Raw genomic sequence first — 16,247 nt, 5'->3', positions numbered from 1 at the left:
ATCTAAGGACACAAAATTAAAAGGCAGTTTTTCCAAAAAGGTGAAGGGATCATTATTGGAGAAGGAAATGGCAACCCACTCCAGTGTTCTTGCCTGGAGAATCCCAGGGATGGGGGAGCCTGGTGGGCTGCCACCTATGGGGTCGCACAGAGTCGGACACGAGTGAAGTGACTTAGCAGCAGCAGCAGCAGCAGAAGGGATCATTTGAGATCTAAGCGAAAAGACTGTCGGTCCAGAGGTGGGACTGGGCAGAAACCCAGCACCCGCCGGGGTGGGGGTGGGGGTGCAGGGAGCGGGGCGGGGGGCCAGGACCAGAGATGTTCTCCAGCCCAGGAGCTGACGGCCAGGAGGAGTGGGGCTGGAGCGGCCGGACTCCAGGGGGAGGTGTGGAATCTGGTGTGTTGGGGGAAGGGCAGTGACCTGGCTCAGAGATCTGAAAAAAGCAGAAACCAAAAAAAAAAAAAAAAAGCCAGCCCAAAAGGAAGGAAACAGAGTCTTCCCTCAGCAGAATACAAATGACTGCCCTGTTGAGAAGGAAACAAAAGGTCACCACCTCCAGCTGAGGGACGCCTTGGGACAACTCCCCCAAGTCCCAGGGCTGGACTGGCCGTGAAGCCCTTGAAGGACAGGAGCGTCCTTGAGAGGCTGGGGGTCCCTCCCACCTGTCCAGAGTCACCTGGGCAGGTGAACGTTTGCCGGTGGGGGATGTGTGTTCCTCTCCCACCAAGAGACCCTCCAGGGACCCCAGCCTGGGTCCAGCAAGCACAGAGCAGGCCAGAGCTGAGCCCCAGGGCCCAGCCCAGGAGCGAAAGCTGCAGCTCCTCTGGAGGGCACGGTGTCCTGCGGGCTGTCCGATGGGAGCCCGGCCCTGGCCACAAGAAGGGATGCTGGCAGGGGTGAGCCGCCTGGGAAGGCCCCCTGGGCCAGAGGGAACCAGGGGAGCGGCCCCAGCTGGATGGCCTTGGGCCGGCTCAGGGCAGCTGAGGGTCCCACAGGAGAGCATGGGACCACTGTCCTATCTGCTGTCCTCTCAGGCTAGGAAGCTGGGACAGGTCCAGAGACGAGGACACAGTGAGGGCGAGAGCGGGGCTGAGGAGGCGGCCCCGGGGGAAGGTTGTATGCTCCAGGGCCCCTCCCTGCAGGGTGCTGCTCTGCTTCGCACCCCAGCCTCTGGTCCAGAGCCTCTGTCCTGGGTGCGGCCTCCACAGCCCAGGGTCACCCTCAGGACCCCCTTTCTGAACCATCCCCCATGCCAAGCCCTTCTCCAGGCTGAGGTGACACTGGGCCCGGGTAATAGTTATCTTCGTGTGTTCCCTGTTGGGGCGTCTGGGGATTGCCCGCCACCCTCAGAGGGGGCTTCTCCAACACGCCTGACCCTGGGGTCAACAGCACTGTGGGAAACACCAGCCCAAAGTGTGGGTTTTCACCAAACGGCAGACAGGAAGCTCTGAACAAAGCATCTGCTTTATGACCTGACCATCGTGGTCACTTGATGTCCATCACCAGGACACGTCTTTCCCAGAAAGAGCAGAAGAAAAGATGTCTGTATGCAATCAAACATTTTTATTTGGAATAAGGATCAGAAAAATGAAGGGAACTCCTCAAATGTGTAGGACCACAGGGTCCTCAGCAAGAGATCAGAAAATAATTACAAAAACATTTTGCAGCAGATTAAAATGACTTGAAACTACAACCACCGATCATGATATGTAAACACGTGGAATCACATGAAAGTAAGCAGTCAAATCTTCGGACGATTTGCTCTCTTGTCTGCTGGGAATTGGGGGGGATCCATGGTCCACAGACCCCAGCGGCTGTAACCAACCCCTGCCTGGGGAACGTCCCCTCCAGGCACCTGCCGGGGTGAGGACAGCAAGCAGGGCTCCCTCTGCCGGGCTCCCGCAGCCCCCCTCCCCACCCCGGTGTCTCAAGGCCTCAGGACTGAGGGCTGGTAGTCCCCGCTCGGGGGCGGCAGTGGTCACCACAGCATCACTGGGGCAGCTGGTGCTTCAGCTGGGCGAGTCTCATGAGGCATCCGTCCCGCCACGCCCTCCTGGCAGCCAAGTGCTCTGCGTCATCCGGAACCTTCACGCACATGGCCTGGGAATGGGGAAAAAAAAAGAGGAGAAAGGGGAAAGAAGCGTGAAGGACAACTAATTAAGCAGAAGGAAAACCACTCCTATTTGTGCACACTCTTGAATCTGCTTTCAGAGACAGAAGAAGCCTGGCAAACCCTCAACTGATGTAACTCCCCAGACCCGGGGGGAGCTGACGGCCAGGGTGAGCCACCAGCTCCCTGGTCACACTGCTCGCAGGGTCCCCTGTGACCCTGACAGGGCCGTGGACGGTCAGCAACAGGAACCTGGAGGTCAAGGCAAAGACCCCAGCTGCAGGCAACACCTTGTTTCCGCAGGCAGGAGCTCACATACCTGGTGCACCTTCTCAGCTGTAGCCCCAGAGAATTCGGGAACGGGTCCAAAAGTCTTCAGGACACGCTTCATGCCTTCACTGTACCTGTCACAGTAGCTTAACATACCTGGAAGCAGAAGGAAACAAGAATACCCCCGGGTCAGTGAGCTCCATCTCCACCCAAACCTGGGTGTGTCTGCAGGGTCTGGCCCCTGTGGGTGTTGAGGGCCGGCTGATGGGACACGCACCCTGCTCAGCCACACCGGGGTCAGAACTCAGCCTCTCCCGGCAGTAAAGCCCTGAGAAGCGACCCGACTTCCAGGCCCCCACGGTGCCTGGGTTAGCATCTCTCAGGGACCTCGGACGGCCCGGGTCAGCTCTGAGTCCTCAAGTGTCACGTGAGTCCTCTTTGCACCACAAACGTCTCCTTCAACAATGTGCCTATGAGGTCACCTGTGTACCTGTGTATACCACTCAAATGCATCCCCTGAGAACCAAAGATGGCAAGTTCAACAGCATCCATTCCCTACTTGCCTCTTACCCATGGGCTCTAGTTGGCCCTTCACCTCCTGGGCGACAGGTTCTCTACACGGGCTATTTACCCGCGCAGGGCAGGCCCAGCTGTGGCTGCCAGGTTAGGGCCCCACCAGCCCCAGGGGCTGCAGGTGACCCCTGACCACACGCCTCCCAACGCGTCCGCCGACACGGGGCCTCAGTGGAGGACAGAGTCCTAGGTCTGTGGTGGAGAAGCACGTGGAGCAGAGGCTGACCCTGAAGGGGCAAAGGGGACGCCGCCCTCAGGGTAGCGTCAGGTGTGCGTGGGGGAGGCTGATTCCAAGAGGAAGCCATTGGCTGCCCGCACACGGGGTGGCCTGCCTGTACCGGCCGCTCCGCACACACACACAGCCCAGCCCGCCCCTGCCCGCCAGGCAGGGAGGCTAGGCCAGTCGGTGCAGGCCTGCGCCCGGGGCAGGTCTCACAGGAGCCCAGCGCAACCCCCCTCCAAACCTGCTGAGCTGCCCTGGCCCTCAGCCAGTGTCTTTCAGAACCAGGGAGACTCAGCAGTGGGTCAGACAGGCTAAAAGGATAACAGGGAACAAACAAACTGCAGGATGTGAAGCAACCCAGAGCAGGGCTCACACCTGCCCCACAGACACTGCATGTGCATGTATGCTAAGTCCTTTCAGTGGTGTCCAATTCTGTGCGACCCCATGGACTGTAGCCCGCCAGGCTCCTCTGTCCACGGGATTCTCCAGGCAAGAATACTGGAGTGGGTTGTCATGCCCTCGTCCAAGGATCACAAACACTGCATGATTCACTTAAAAGTGATCTCCAATGGACACGCCTTAAAAAAAAAAGATGCATAACTTCTGTGGGGTTAGTTTTTGTGTATCTACATCTGTGTGAAAGCTTAAATTCACTGATTTCAACTGCACTTGGCTCAAATCATTTCCCTTCTCTCTAAGAAGGATGACACCCACTTTGTCTCAGAAGAGAAAGTGGTCCGATGGATGAAAATTCAAACACACTACTTTTCTGACATCAGCACCTGCACTTAAGCTCCGGACGCTCCCTTTTAAATTGAAGGGTTTTGCTGCATTTACCAGAAGCATGGGGGACAGTTCAGAGCTTGGGGAGGCCCCCCACCGACCTCCACCAGTTCTCCTGGATACGCAGCATGTCTGCAACATGGAAAATGCCCCAAACACTTACCTATTTTTGGAAATTAAATATTTACTTCACTGTGCCTTTTTGTAGGTTTATTTAAACTAAAGGTGATACAATCTAGGCATAAACACAGCTTACCCATTTTGAGGGAGCAGTGACACCCAACAGAAAAAGCTGGAAAGACAGAGAGGAGAGAGCAGGCAGGTGTGCTGTAGTTGTGAGCTCACCCACTTTCGGGGAAAACGAGCTGCCCTGCCCCTCCTCCCCCACCATGAGCCTCGGGATGCAATTCAGGTGCCCTGTTTCACCTCCGGCTACTTAATGACTTCGCAACAAGCACTCCTCTCTCGTGGCCCCAGTGAAGTCACCTGAGAATCCCAGGGGCTTTCTTGTACCTTTTTTCCTACTGCCTTTTATAAAACTTGTAGTTTTAAAAGAGCTTTTCATTTCTTCAGAACAGAATAAAATACGGTAAAACTCATACAATTCATAATTTCCCCCCAACTTGCTCGAAAGCCAATTAATATTTCAGCCCTACTAACATAAGAACTGGAGAAGGCAATGGCACCCCACTCCAGTACTCTTGCCTGGAAAATCCCATGGATGGAGGTAGACTGCAGTCCATGGGATCGAGAAGAGTTGGACACGACTGAGCGACTTCACTTTCACTTTTCACTTTCATGCTTTGGAGAAGGAAATGGCAACCCACTCTAGTGTTCTTGCCTGGAGAATCCCAGGGACGGGGGAGCCTGGTGGGCTGCCGTCTATGGGGTCGCACAGAGTCGGACACGACTGAAGTGACTTAGCAGCAGCAGCAGCAACATAAGACCACTTTCTGCAGCAGGCTCTCAGCTCTCGGATAAACGCCCACTGTCTGCTAGGCCAGCAGCCTGCACTCACTCCAGACACGGGAAGTTTGTGGCGAGTTGGAACCCGTGCTGTGAAGAAAAGTCCAGTGAAGGAAAGTTCTCCCCTCCCATTAGGGTCAAAAAGGAGGGTTTTATTTCCAACTGTAGTTTTGGCTACTCTACACCATGAAAGATGAGTGGTATGGGAATTACTCTAGACTAATGATCTCACTGACAATGGGAAGGAAAAAAGCCACTTCACCTTTCATCCCACTCAGCTGCCCACCCCACCCCCACCCCACCCACCTCTTCTTTGCATTCATGCCCTCTGCTTGGTCAACAATATCCACTTCCAAAAACTCACAGAGCTTAGCTTTCTAGAAGATCCTGAGGGACTTTCCTGGCAGTCCAGTGGTTACAAGTCCATGCTTTCACTGCAGGGAGCCCAGGTTTGAGCCCTGGTCAGGGAACTAAGATCTCTCATGCTGCGTGGCACAGGCCCCCTCCCCCTCCAAAAAGAAGACTTTGAACCTAACTGCTTAAGAGCTGTTTATACGGAATAAGAAAAGATGGGGAAAAACAGATTCTCATGAGATTAGCTCATCTCACCGTTTTTGACTCGAGCCCAGTGTCTCCATCCGGCTTACACCACCCCTGTGAAGGTCACGGCTGCTGTACCAGTTTTACAGGTGGGTAAACTGAGGGGCAGTGAACTGACCTGCACGAGGTCATCTAGCTTGCAAGTCTAGCAGGGCCCCGCCAGCCAGACCCACCACTCACAGCTGGCACTCCACGGCAGAGTAAGCGCGCTGGCCTCCTCTTTCTCAGGCACTATTTTATTAGATTAAAAATACATCCTAAAACATGTCTACCATTTCCAGATAAACTATAGCTTTTAAGACTAGTAACCAGCCTTAACCTGAGATTCTGGCTTTACGAAAACTACACCCAAAAGGAGGCATTCCCGATACGTTCTGGTGGCATGGTGAGGAATCACGCACATGTCCACGGTCCTGAGCCAGATCTCAGAACTGACTCCCTCTGCTCCCTGGAATGCTCTGAAGTTGAAAGCTACATCTGTCCACCACTATCACGGTCAGCCCATTAGGCTTTCTTATCAGCTGCTTTGTTTGAAAAATTGTCGCGGGCCTCCTTCCTGTCTGAACGCTGTTTGTTCTCGAGTTTCATCAGCTTCTGTTTCTATTTGTTTGAGAATTAACTGTTCTCAGTCTCTCCCTATCAATTTCTTGTGATACCTGAATTATTTTTCTCAAGAAAAAAAAAAGGAAGAAAGAAAAAGAAAAACATGACACATACCTCCAGGCAGCGTCTCCTACATGGTGCTGCTTCTCCTCAGTTTAAGACAAGGCAAGCCTGTTTACAAACTATGAAAGCAGCAACTGGCACAGACCCCTCGGCAGCCCCTACCTTCCGCGTTGAGGTGCATGGTCTCCAGGGGCCCAATGAACGCATACCGCAGGCCCAGGCCGTCTGACATGACAAGGTCAAGGTCACCCGGAGACACCACACCTTCCTGAGAGGAGAGAATGGGGTCCAGAGGTAAGCTCATAGGGAGGGCAATTCGTCACCATTGCTCTCATCCTCACTTCTCTAAACAGGACCCCAAACACCCCAGAAGCCCTAGAACAGGCTTCGTCAGATGTGGAATCACACAGCGATCATACACGAACGAACCCTGAGAAAAGATCAGCTTGTGAAATGGTTGGACACCAATTCAGTTCCTGTCCCTATGGTCCCCACCTCCAGTGTCCTGGCTTCTCTAGCTCCCATCACAGCTTCAGGGAAGGGGAGGAGGGGGCACGGCGGATGGGGGCACAGGGGGTAGGGTGTCAGAGGAAACAGCCAGAAGTGTCCCCTGACATCTAAGACCTGAGGCCATTGGAGGAGCAGGAAAGCCATCCTCAGGCTCTGCCGGCCTGCAAGCCCGGCCTTGCCCAGCTTTTAACGAGTTTGTAGAAGAGTGCTTCTCTGACGAAATGCATCTCAGAGCTGTGTGTTTGCAGAGGTGGGGCTGCCGTTCACAGGGCCTCCACCGCCCATGTGTTCCTTTGGGAAGGCCCAGGGACGCATGGTGACAACCTGCATGACCGCCGGCACCCCCGGGATGTCCTGGCACATCCTCCGCCAAGAGCCGATGCCCCCAGCAACCTGGGCTCCCTGCCCCTGGTGCTGGTACCAGGGTGTCAAGCACCTTGTCAGCAGGAAGAGTCCTCCAAGTTTCCTATTAGTCCTAAACCATCCTCGGGCTCACATGACCACTGATGAGAGCAGATCCACTCAGGTCACTCAAATGCTCAGTCTACCGGCCTCCACTCTTGGTGACAACGCTGGGGGGTTAGGGGGGTGTCAGGAGGAAAAGTGCACACGAGGCCTATGGGGCCGCCCAGAACCACCAGAAACGACTGCTAGATGGCAAGGGGCCCCACTTCCCATATCATGTCTCGGCCTGGTCCTCTTCCAGGGCCGCCCTGGCCCCTGGGGATGCTGTGAGAGGCAGCTGGGCGGGGATGGCTGATTCCCAATCCCCCAGCCCTGGTCCCTGGGTCAACATTCCAACAGCCTGGGGTTTTCATTCCAGCACCAAACTGTGAGGGATGTGGACCCGGAGGCCAGCCTGACCTGTGATGTTGTTTGCCTTGGCTCTCTTCTTCCATAACTACGTTCTGCACTTTCAGAGCTGACTTCCAAAGATTTCAAAACACCCACAAAGTGAGCCACCCCAGAGCAGTTAATTCTTGATTTGTTAAGTGTCGTGAGCGGGGACAGTGACCTGACTAGACAAAGGGTCAGAGGGCTTCCCACCACCCAACACTGTCAGGTCCGGAGGACCCACACCTCCTCCGGGCTCAGGGTCCTTCCCTCCTGCTTCATCCATAGAGGGCAGTCAGGTTTTTATCAGTTGCTATTCATTAGCTGAACAAGTTTAGAAAAGGGAAAAGTCTTCATGTCTCCTCTTCCTAACTGCTTCTCTCTGCTCCATATGGATTTTCTGAGGTAGGCTTCTTTGTGTATTAGTCACTCAGTTGTGTCTGGCTCTCTTTGCAACCCCATGGACTGCAGCACTCCAGGCTTCCCTGTCCTTCACCATCTCCTGAAGCTCGCTGAAACTCATGTCCATTGAATTGGTGATGCCATCAACCATCTCATTCTCTGTCATCCCCTTCTCCTCCCACCTTCAATCTTTCCCAGCATCAGGGCCTTTTCCAATGAGTCAGTTCTTCGCATCAGGTGGCCAAAGTACTGGAGCTTCAGCTTCAGCATCAGTCCCAATGAATATTCAAGGTTGATTTCTTTTAGGATTGACTGGTGGGAACCTCAGCTCTGCCCTGAAGGTCATTCAATTGATTGGATGAAGTCTGCCCAGATTATTGAGAACAATCTCCTTACTTGAGTCAGCTGACTAGATGCTAATCACACGTATCAAACACCGTCAGCACTGTGTGTGACAGAATGACCAGCCCTCTGCTTGGCCAACCCTCACAGGGGACCCTCAGGCATCCCGGGTCTGGTACTCTGTGCTCAGGGAGAGAAGGCGGGAAGACATCTCTAAAATACCCACCGGGGGACTTGGACTGGACCTGGGGAGACGAGGAAGAAGGGGGAGGTCCTGGGGGTTGTGCACAGTTCAGGGATGCAAAATGTGTTGAGTGAGGCAAGCCTGAAGACTATCTCCTCTACTGATCACCAGCTACAGAAGTAGTCTTCCTTCTAATCAGCCCATTTTCCTACTAAATTCTGTCATTTAATTATTTATTTTGCATGCCCTCTTATTCACTTGCTTTTCTCACGTTTCTCCTGCCATCTTCCCTGGTCTCTCTCCCTTTTTTTTTTTTCCTTTTCTAGAAATTACTAATTCCCAGATCTTGATCTTCTTCTACTTTGTTTTGCTCTACTTTTCACCACATGTGGTCCTGAATTTTCAACTTTTTCTTGTGCAAACACTTCTCCACCTCAGCCAGCACCACCACCACCAGGAACAGACTTGCCCCCCAGGAATTGGGACAAAGTTATATACAAGTTTCCCAGCCCACAACCAGAGCCATTCAGGCCTCAATCCAGTGTCTTGACCGAGGCAAAAAAACGTTTTACTTGGTTATGTGTTAGGCAATGAAATGTTGTATCTGAGGGTGAGAATGAGTGAAGCCTGAGATGGTCCAGAATCACCCCTGTCAGAGGCTCAGGACAAGGGGTCTCAGGGAAAGAGGCCCCTTGAGGCTTAACCCCAGATTCCCAGAGACGGTCAAGCTCGAGCCACATGGGAATGACCTTAATGCAAGACGGTAAAGCCCAACTGGGGGCGCCGGGCCCACCTTTACAAAGTCTAACCCCATAGCCCGTACAGATCCAAGATTCAGAATAAGGCAGTTACAGACAGTGGAGTTTAAACTAAGAACTACCATGGTGACGAGGAGGCCAGCTTTTCTCATGAGGAAGTACCTGGAGCCATGAATTCATTCCCTCCACGCACACACACTTGCGTGTTTCCTCTCTACACTCGTTGCCAGGCAGCACATGTCCGACGTGCACCACGAAACTGGCTCCAGAGCGAGACCGAAAAAGGCCCCCTCTGCCCGTCCCCACTCACAGCTCCTTCCTGGAGGAGGTGGGGCAAGGACAGGACAGGACTTCACAGGAAGGACTGCCCAGTGCTGCCGGCCAGCTCTAGTCACCCCTAAGCTGGCGGTCCATGAGCTGTGCATTTTCTGGGAAGCAGGGCGGGGCCATTCCTTCAGGATGACCGGGCTCCGAGCACCTTGGAGACGAGCTGACTGAACACGCTTAGCTGATGCAACAGGGCACTGGATCACAACCCTCCCGCCCCTGTGTCCAGAGCCTCAGACAGGATCCTGGGTGGGGGGAGGTGATGAGAGACACGAAGAGGACTATTCTGGCTGGCAGGGCCCCTGGGATGTGCAGCCCCAGGTGGGCCCAAGCTCCGGTAAGGTATCCCTTTGGATGGGGCGACCCTGCTGCCTGAGTCGTTCTGGGAGAAGGAGCCAGAGGAGGAGACTGAACGTGCAAAGAGGCACCGTAAGGCAGAACACCTGAAATGACCTTAAAACATCCCACAACAGGGGAAAGGTTCATTTTTTTCAAAAAGATCAATGAAACAAAATATCACGAACCGTTAAAAATGAACAAAAACTCAAGGAAAGTATTCTTAACACGGACTAGACAAGAACGCAGAAAAAATAAAAGCACTCTAACTCAGGGTAGAGAACAGAAGTGGTATTTTCCCTGTGAGTATTTTTGAGAATAAAGCCTTCAGTGGAAATAAACCAAAAAATGAAAGGGAAGGAGAGGAAAGACTTAGTGCGGATCCAAGGGACAGTCTTAAAGGAAATCAGTCCTGAATATTCATTGTAAGGACTGATGCTAATGCTGAAGCTCCAATACTTTGGCCACCTGATGCGAGGAACTGACTCATTGGGAAACACCGAAGACAGGAGGAAAAGGGGACGACAGAGGATGAGATGGTTGAATGGCATCACAGACTCAATGGACATGAACTTGAGCAGACTCCAGGAGAAGGTGAAGGACAGGGAAGCCTGGCGTGCTGCAGTCCATGGAGTTGCAGAGTTGGACACGACTGAGCAACTGAACAACAAAAGGACAGTCCAGAGCTGTTTGGGCCACAGTGGTGTTACCCACTTCTCTCGTGACAAAGCTCTCAGGAAGAAAAACACCGGTGGTAAAGAGGCCAATAGAAACAAAAAGTCTGAACCTTAAAACCATTCACAGCAAAATCCCTTGTTTGGGCAAATACAAGTGCACCGGGGCTCGGTGAGGCCAGGACTGAGGGTCCTTGGGAAGGAAGCTCTTTACACAGAGGTTTGATGGCAACCCAACCCAGTGATCCTGCCTGGGGAATTCCAAGGTCCATGGGGTTGCAAAGAGTCGGACACGACTGAGGGACCAACACTTTCACTTTGAATCAAGCAGTGAAAGCCGCCCCCCCCAACAGCAGGCACACACAACCCAGTCTCTGCCCCTCTGACCTCCAGGGCCAGCTCCCGCCTGCACTGGGGGCGGGACGAATAGGCTCCTGTCCAGCTGTTACCTGTGGCCCCCTTCTCTGCCTCCTCTCCTGGGCACTCATTCCCACCCCACCCCCCACCTCCATCAGGGGCCCCCGGCCTGCCTGTCAGCTCACACCAGAGGAGCTGAAACCTCTCACTGCCCGAGCACCTGTGGGAGAGGACAGGCAGTCAGGTGTTAGAGTAACAGCACCTCACTTTGTTTCTTTTTTAGAGCTGTTAGAACACTAGCATAAATGCTTTTGCTTTAAACACTGTAAGAGTAACCCCAGGCATGCCAGACAGGTTTTTTTTTTTTTTTAATTGAATGTGTGGTTGGTGTTTTCATTATGTTTATCTGTTAATGGGGCTGGAGTTGTCTCTAAAATAATACATCAGCAGCATGTCTCCTTTGAATAGGGCTTTACTGCTCGCCACTGTGGCTACTCATAAAGTCACCTCCTATAAAACAGTAAACACTGTTATAAAAATGGTCTACTTCTTACAGACCATCGTTGCTGGAAGAGTTCTAATTAACTGATGCGGGATTGAACTCGCGTCTCCTGCACTGCAGGCAGATTGTTTACCGTCTGAGCCACCCAGGAAGCTCAAGTCTGCGCAAAACCACCACTGGCCTTAGAAAAGCTCCTGCAGCCTTCTGGCTCCACAGTTTGTCACATGTGGAGTAACTCAGGTCAGCTATGAGTGGCCTCTGGTTTATCTGATTGGCTCCCAGTGGTCAATGCAAGACATTAAACACTTGCTGAGCGGTGGGTGTGCTTCTGATATAGCTCTGGGGCTTCTTAAAAATGCTGAGACCATGGGGTCCTTCCAGACCTGTCCTGTAACAAAAAGCATCTCCCGTTCCATCGACCTCTGAATGAAAGGCCATTGACAGGAGGCTCTTCCAACTAACAGCTGAGAAAGCAGATGTCGGTTAATCTGGAGGTTGGTAGGAGTCCCCTGGTGGTCCTGTGGTTAGGACTCTGAACATTCACTGCTGGGGGTCCAGGTTCAATCCCTGGTTGGGGAACTAAGATCCCACAAGCTGTATGGCATAGCCAAATAAATAAATAGACAATAAATTTATTTTTTTAAACCCTTAAACTTTTTCTTGAGGGGGAGGAGGGGGCATGTGGCTTGTAGGATCTTAGTTCCCAGACCACGGATGGAAACCAGGCCCTCAGCAGTGGAGCCCTAACCACTGGGAAACCAAGGAATTCCCAATCCCTAAATCTTCAAGTTTAAATTTTAGACAACATAAAATGTAGAGAGTTCTACAGTGGAGGGTGTGGTGGCATGGAGGCAGGAGCCCAGCTCCGTCTTGACTCCTCTGACTTCCCTTCACATCCTTCTACACGAATCTCCCTGCCAAATACACAGACGGGTGTCGCCAAGGTCTGTTCAGCAGCACTTCATTCAAGCCGCTTTTCCCTTCTGGCCACGTGCCAGGTGAGTCACGCTGAAGCAGCCCTGTTATTTCCAGCACCTTCCTCTGAAGAAACCTTCTAACCAGCCCCACACCCACCACCTGGAGCCGGGCTTTGAACTTGCTTCCTCTTGTCGGGGCTGCAGACTCCCTGATCCAGGGACAGGGAGCGTGTGGCTCAGCCTGGGCCTGTGCTTTCCTTCGCCTCCTCGCTGTCCATTTGTTCTGGTTTTATTCCAGAACAGCTGGGAGGGCCTGCACTTACTGGGCTGCAGGGGACCCACTCAGGGTGGTATTCGTGGAAAAAACTCCCTCCGCCACGCCTAGACTCAGTGAAGGTCCTTCTCAGAGGTCGTGTGTTTGAGTAGTAAACTTCCTGGATGAACTTGGACTTGGGGAACTAGGGGCACGCACACTGACCCTGGCTCTGAAAGGAGAGAAGAAAGCCAAGGACCTCATGCCTCCAGGTGATCACAGCCCAAGTGAGAGCAGTGTGAGCACTCCTCACGCATCTATAGCCTCGGGTCCTCTCGTCCCCAGACTCCCTGGACCGCACCACCTCCCCCAGCCGCCCCCTCTGCCAAGGAGCTGCTGTTCCCCCAAGTCTAAGCACACTCTCAGGACGAGGCCAGGAGCTCACCACCCCGTAGCAGGTCTGGCCCAGGAGCACCAGACTCGTGGTGACCGGAGAAGGGACTTCCTCTCAGGCCTGAGGAGTTGCCCCATCTGGCCGCCACCTTTGGAGGGACCCTTTGTTCACACGACAGAGATGAGGAAAAGCAGGCTGCCATCTTCACCTCCGCTCCTGAAATCAAAGGCTGCACAACGATGCCAAGATGCCAAGCAGGAGGCCAGCGGGATGAGGGAGATGCCGTCTGGCAGTTGGGTAAGATGGGGGGAGAAGTGAAAACCTAGTGTTCGTTGTTCAGACATGTTTGTGTTCTAAGTGAAAGTGAATTAAATCGTTTTAAAAAATCAACGTTGGGCTTCCCTGGTGGTTCAGAGGTAAAGAATCTACCTACTGATGCAGGAGACACCTGTTTGATCCCTGGTCTGGGAAGATCTCACATACTGAGGAGCAACTAAGGCCGTGTTCCACAACTACTGGAGCCCGAACACTCGAGAGCCTTTCTCCACAGCAAAGGAAGCCACTGAGATGAGAAGCTCCTGCAGCGCAACTAGAGAAAAGCCTGAGCAGCAACAGAGACCCAGCACAGTTAATAATAGAAAAATTAATGAAAACATTTATTAGACAAAGACCCATCACAGCCAAAAATAGAAAAATAAAACATGTATTTAAAGAAACAGCTGTATTCACATGGTATCAGGTATGTAAGCAATTAGACTTGATTAAAGTTTGCTGCAGGGAAACATTGCACTGTCCTAAACTACACTCAACAGAAACACTTGATGGAGTTTAACCACAGAAAGCCTGGTCTGCTCATTTTACCAGGTGACCTTTGAGATGCACCTTAGTAGCTGAAAGCAGTGCTCACAGTGGCTGCATCCATGTCCAGAATAAAGCTGGGCCACAGAGGCCTGGACTCTCTCCAAAGGTCCTGTACGGACCGCAGATACTACGTCCCGAACTGAACACCAGAATGGAAGCCCTGGAAGCCCTGCAGCTCAGGACCCACGGGCAGATATCCATTTGGAGGTTCTGTTTCTCAGAAGCGTGAACAACACCTGAGCTCAGCAATCTGAAGCTCATTACCACCCCCACATTCCAACGAACTGAGAATCCTCAGAGGCTCTGTGATTCACCGCCACTCACCTCCATGACCCTCTTGCAACAGGACAGGAATTTACGAGCAGTGCAAGCTCAGCCACTGTCTGGGCAACAGTCTATCACCTGAGCACTTCTTCCCTCATCATGCCCATCAGCTTAAGGGGATAAGCTGAAAAGCACTTTCCCAGCAACAGGATCCATCACCCACAGACCTAACTCTGGGCCCCTAGGCTGCGGTTGTCAGTGTTTCCCGGCCAATTAGCGCTGCTGCTAACTAGGGCTGCTCTGGCCCAATTCTGCAGCCGAACGGGCCACAGAAAAAGGACTGAGTGGCTGTGAGCGCCCACCAGCCCTCATGCAGTCGCGGCCGGGGGTGGGACCCTGTGCCCCGGGAGCCCGTTCCTGCCCACCCCGCCCCGACCCCTGGTCGTGTCCCCCACTTGTTCCCCACTACGACAGGCCCGCAGTTGCGGGCCCTACCCTCCCACCCCATCTCCTCTAGAATTTCTCTCTCCTGCTTGGCTGCAAGGATGAAGGGACACCCTCTCTCCAGAGCTGATGAGACGAAAAACAGGAAAACCATAAGGGGGAAGAAAAAAATCAATGAAACCAAAAGCCTTCTCTTCAAGAAACTGACAAACCTCTGTGTGCTAAGTCACTTCAGGCATGTCTGACTCTTTGCAACCCCATGGACTGTAGCCGCCAGGCTCCTCTGTTCATGGGATTTTCCAGACAAGAATACTGGAGTGGGTTGCCATGCTCTCCTCCAGGGGGCCTTCCTGACCCAGGGATCGAACCAGTGTCTCCTGCATTGGCAGGTGGGTTCTTTACCACTAGAACCACCTGGGAAGTCCATATGTAAATATACAGGTATATAAATATATATATATATATATAAACTCCTCTCTATGTGTGAGACAAGAATAGAACTAACAAGTTTAAAAGCTATCCACTGTTTCTTCCTCAAGCTCTTGAAATAAATGGGGTTCCTTTAAAGGACACAAGTTTACTCAAAAAATAATTTCTTTTTCCTCTTGAAAAACAGTGCCACTGGGGGTGGGGAGCAGTCTGAGACCGTGGGGAAACTCAGCACATCACAGAGAAAATGCTGTGGAAATGACAGGAAAGGGCAAGAATAGAAGTCTTCATCACGTGTGAATATCCTCTGTGACTGATGGTACAGAGGAATCTCTTGAGAGGAAGGGGTGCCTCTGGTCTCTGGAACAGATCGGGCCTGGTTCTCTGCCCACCCCGCCAGGCTCCTGCCCCTCCCATCCCCCCAACCCCACCCCCAGCCCACCTGCCCGCCCCCGCTCAGCCAGGGGCCCCAGCCCCGCCACACACCTCCACAAGCCGCCAAGCCTCAGCGATGACCGCATACTGGAGGCGGTTCAGGGCGAAGCCGTCAATCTCCCTCAGGAGCCTGACCGGGGACTGTCCGACCCTCCGCATCAGGGCATAGGTCCTGTCCACAGTGGCGGGGGCCGTCTCTGGGTGTGGGACCAGCTCCACCAGCGGCACGTAATACGGTGGGTTGACCTTGGGAGAGAGATGGCCGGAGAGAGTTAAGAAGACGGCTCTGGCATGCGGGGTGTCACTCACGATCCTGAATGGTCAGGGTGGGTGGGGGGCAGGTTCAACACAGGAATGAGGGGCCCATCCGATGACAAGAAACTGGAGGAATAAAGTCGTTCACAAAGAGGGGAGACAAAGAAAGAATTTGGGCGCAGAACTGCAGGCATTGTAACCAACCCTGAGGTTCCAGCTCACGGGTGCCAGTGGGCCCCCTGCACGTTTACCACTGACTTCCCGGGGCTCTGCCACCAGCTGTCCAACCCTCACAGGCTTCTCCCAACCTTCGCCCAGCCTTCTCTTCCCACATGAGTCACTGCCATTCTACCGCATCGGTGCTATGGGTAGTATCTTCCTCAAACCTGGAACTCCCTTAATGTCTCCATGCTGAGCCTCAAACATTGGCTCCCCCGATCAAATCTCACCCACGAGTCACACAGGCAATGCCCTAGAGCCTCAGTACCGAGTGTCATCTGAGACAGGAAGAGAGTCTGCCCGCAGTGGGACGGCTTGCCTGACCAGCATTGGTTTTCTTGTGGTTTCTTGGCTTTGGT

General features: G+C 53.1%; 1 protein-coding gene across 2 annotated transcripts in view; it reads right to left on the bottom strand.

Annotated features, from left to right (window-relative positions):
* Positions 1 to 1,548: 1,548 nt before the first annotated feature.
* CRYL1 (crystallin lambda 1) overlaps positions 1,549 to 16,247 on the bottom strand; it is a 56,487-nt gene continuing 41,788 nt past the window's right edge. For both annotated transcript variants that reach the window (XM_086329802.1, XM_086329803.1), the window contains exons 5-8: positions 15,466 to 15,660; positions 6,354 to 6,459; positions 2,430 to 2,536; positions 1,549 to 2,100 (exon numbers count right to left, since the gene is read on the bottom strand). In XM_086329802.1, the coding sequence (XP_086185928.1) occupies positions 1,990 to 2,100; positions 2,430 to 2,536; positions 6,354 to 6,459; positions 15,466 to 15,660 (519 nt within the window). In that variant the 3' untranslated portion in view covers positions 1,549 to 1,989. The remainder of the gene's footprint in view (positions 2,101 to 2,429; positions 2,537 to 6,353; positions 6,460 to 15,465; positions 15,661 to 16,247) is intronic.

Source organism: Bos grunniens, chromosome 12, assembly GCF_055505025.1.
Source record: "Bos grunniens cultivar Pamir isolate PY7600 chromosome 12, Bosgru_T2T1.0, whole genome shotgun sequence".
Lineage (NCBI taxonomy): Eukaryota > Metazoa > Chordata > Mammalia > Artiodactyla > Bovidae > Bos > Bos grunniens.
The sequence above is the reverse complement of the archived record's forward strand: the minus strand, read 5'-3'. Positions and strand labels throughout refer to the sequence as shown.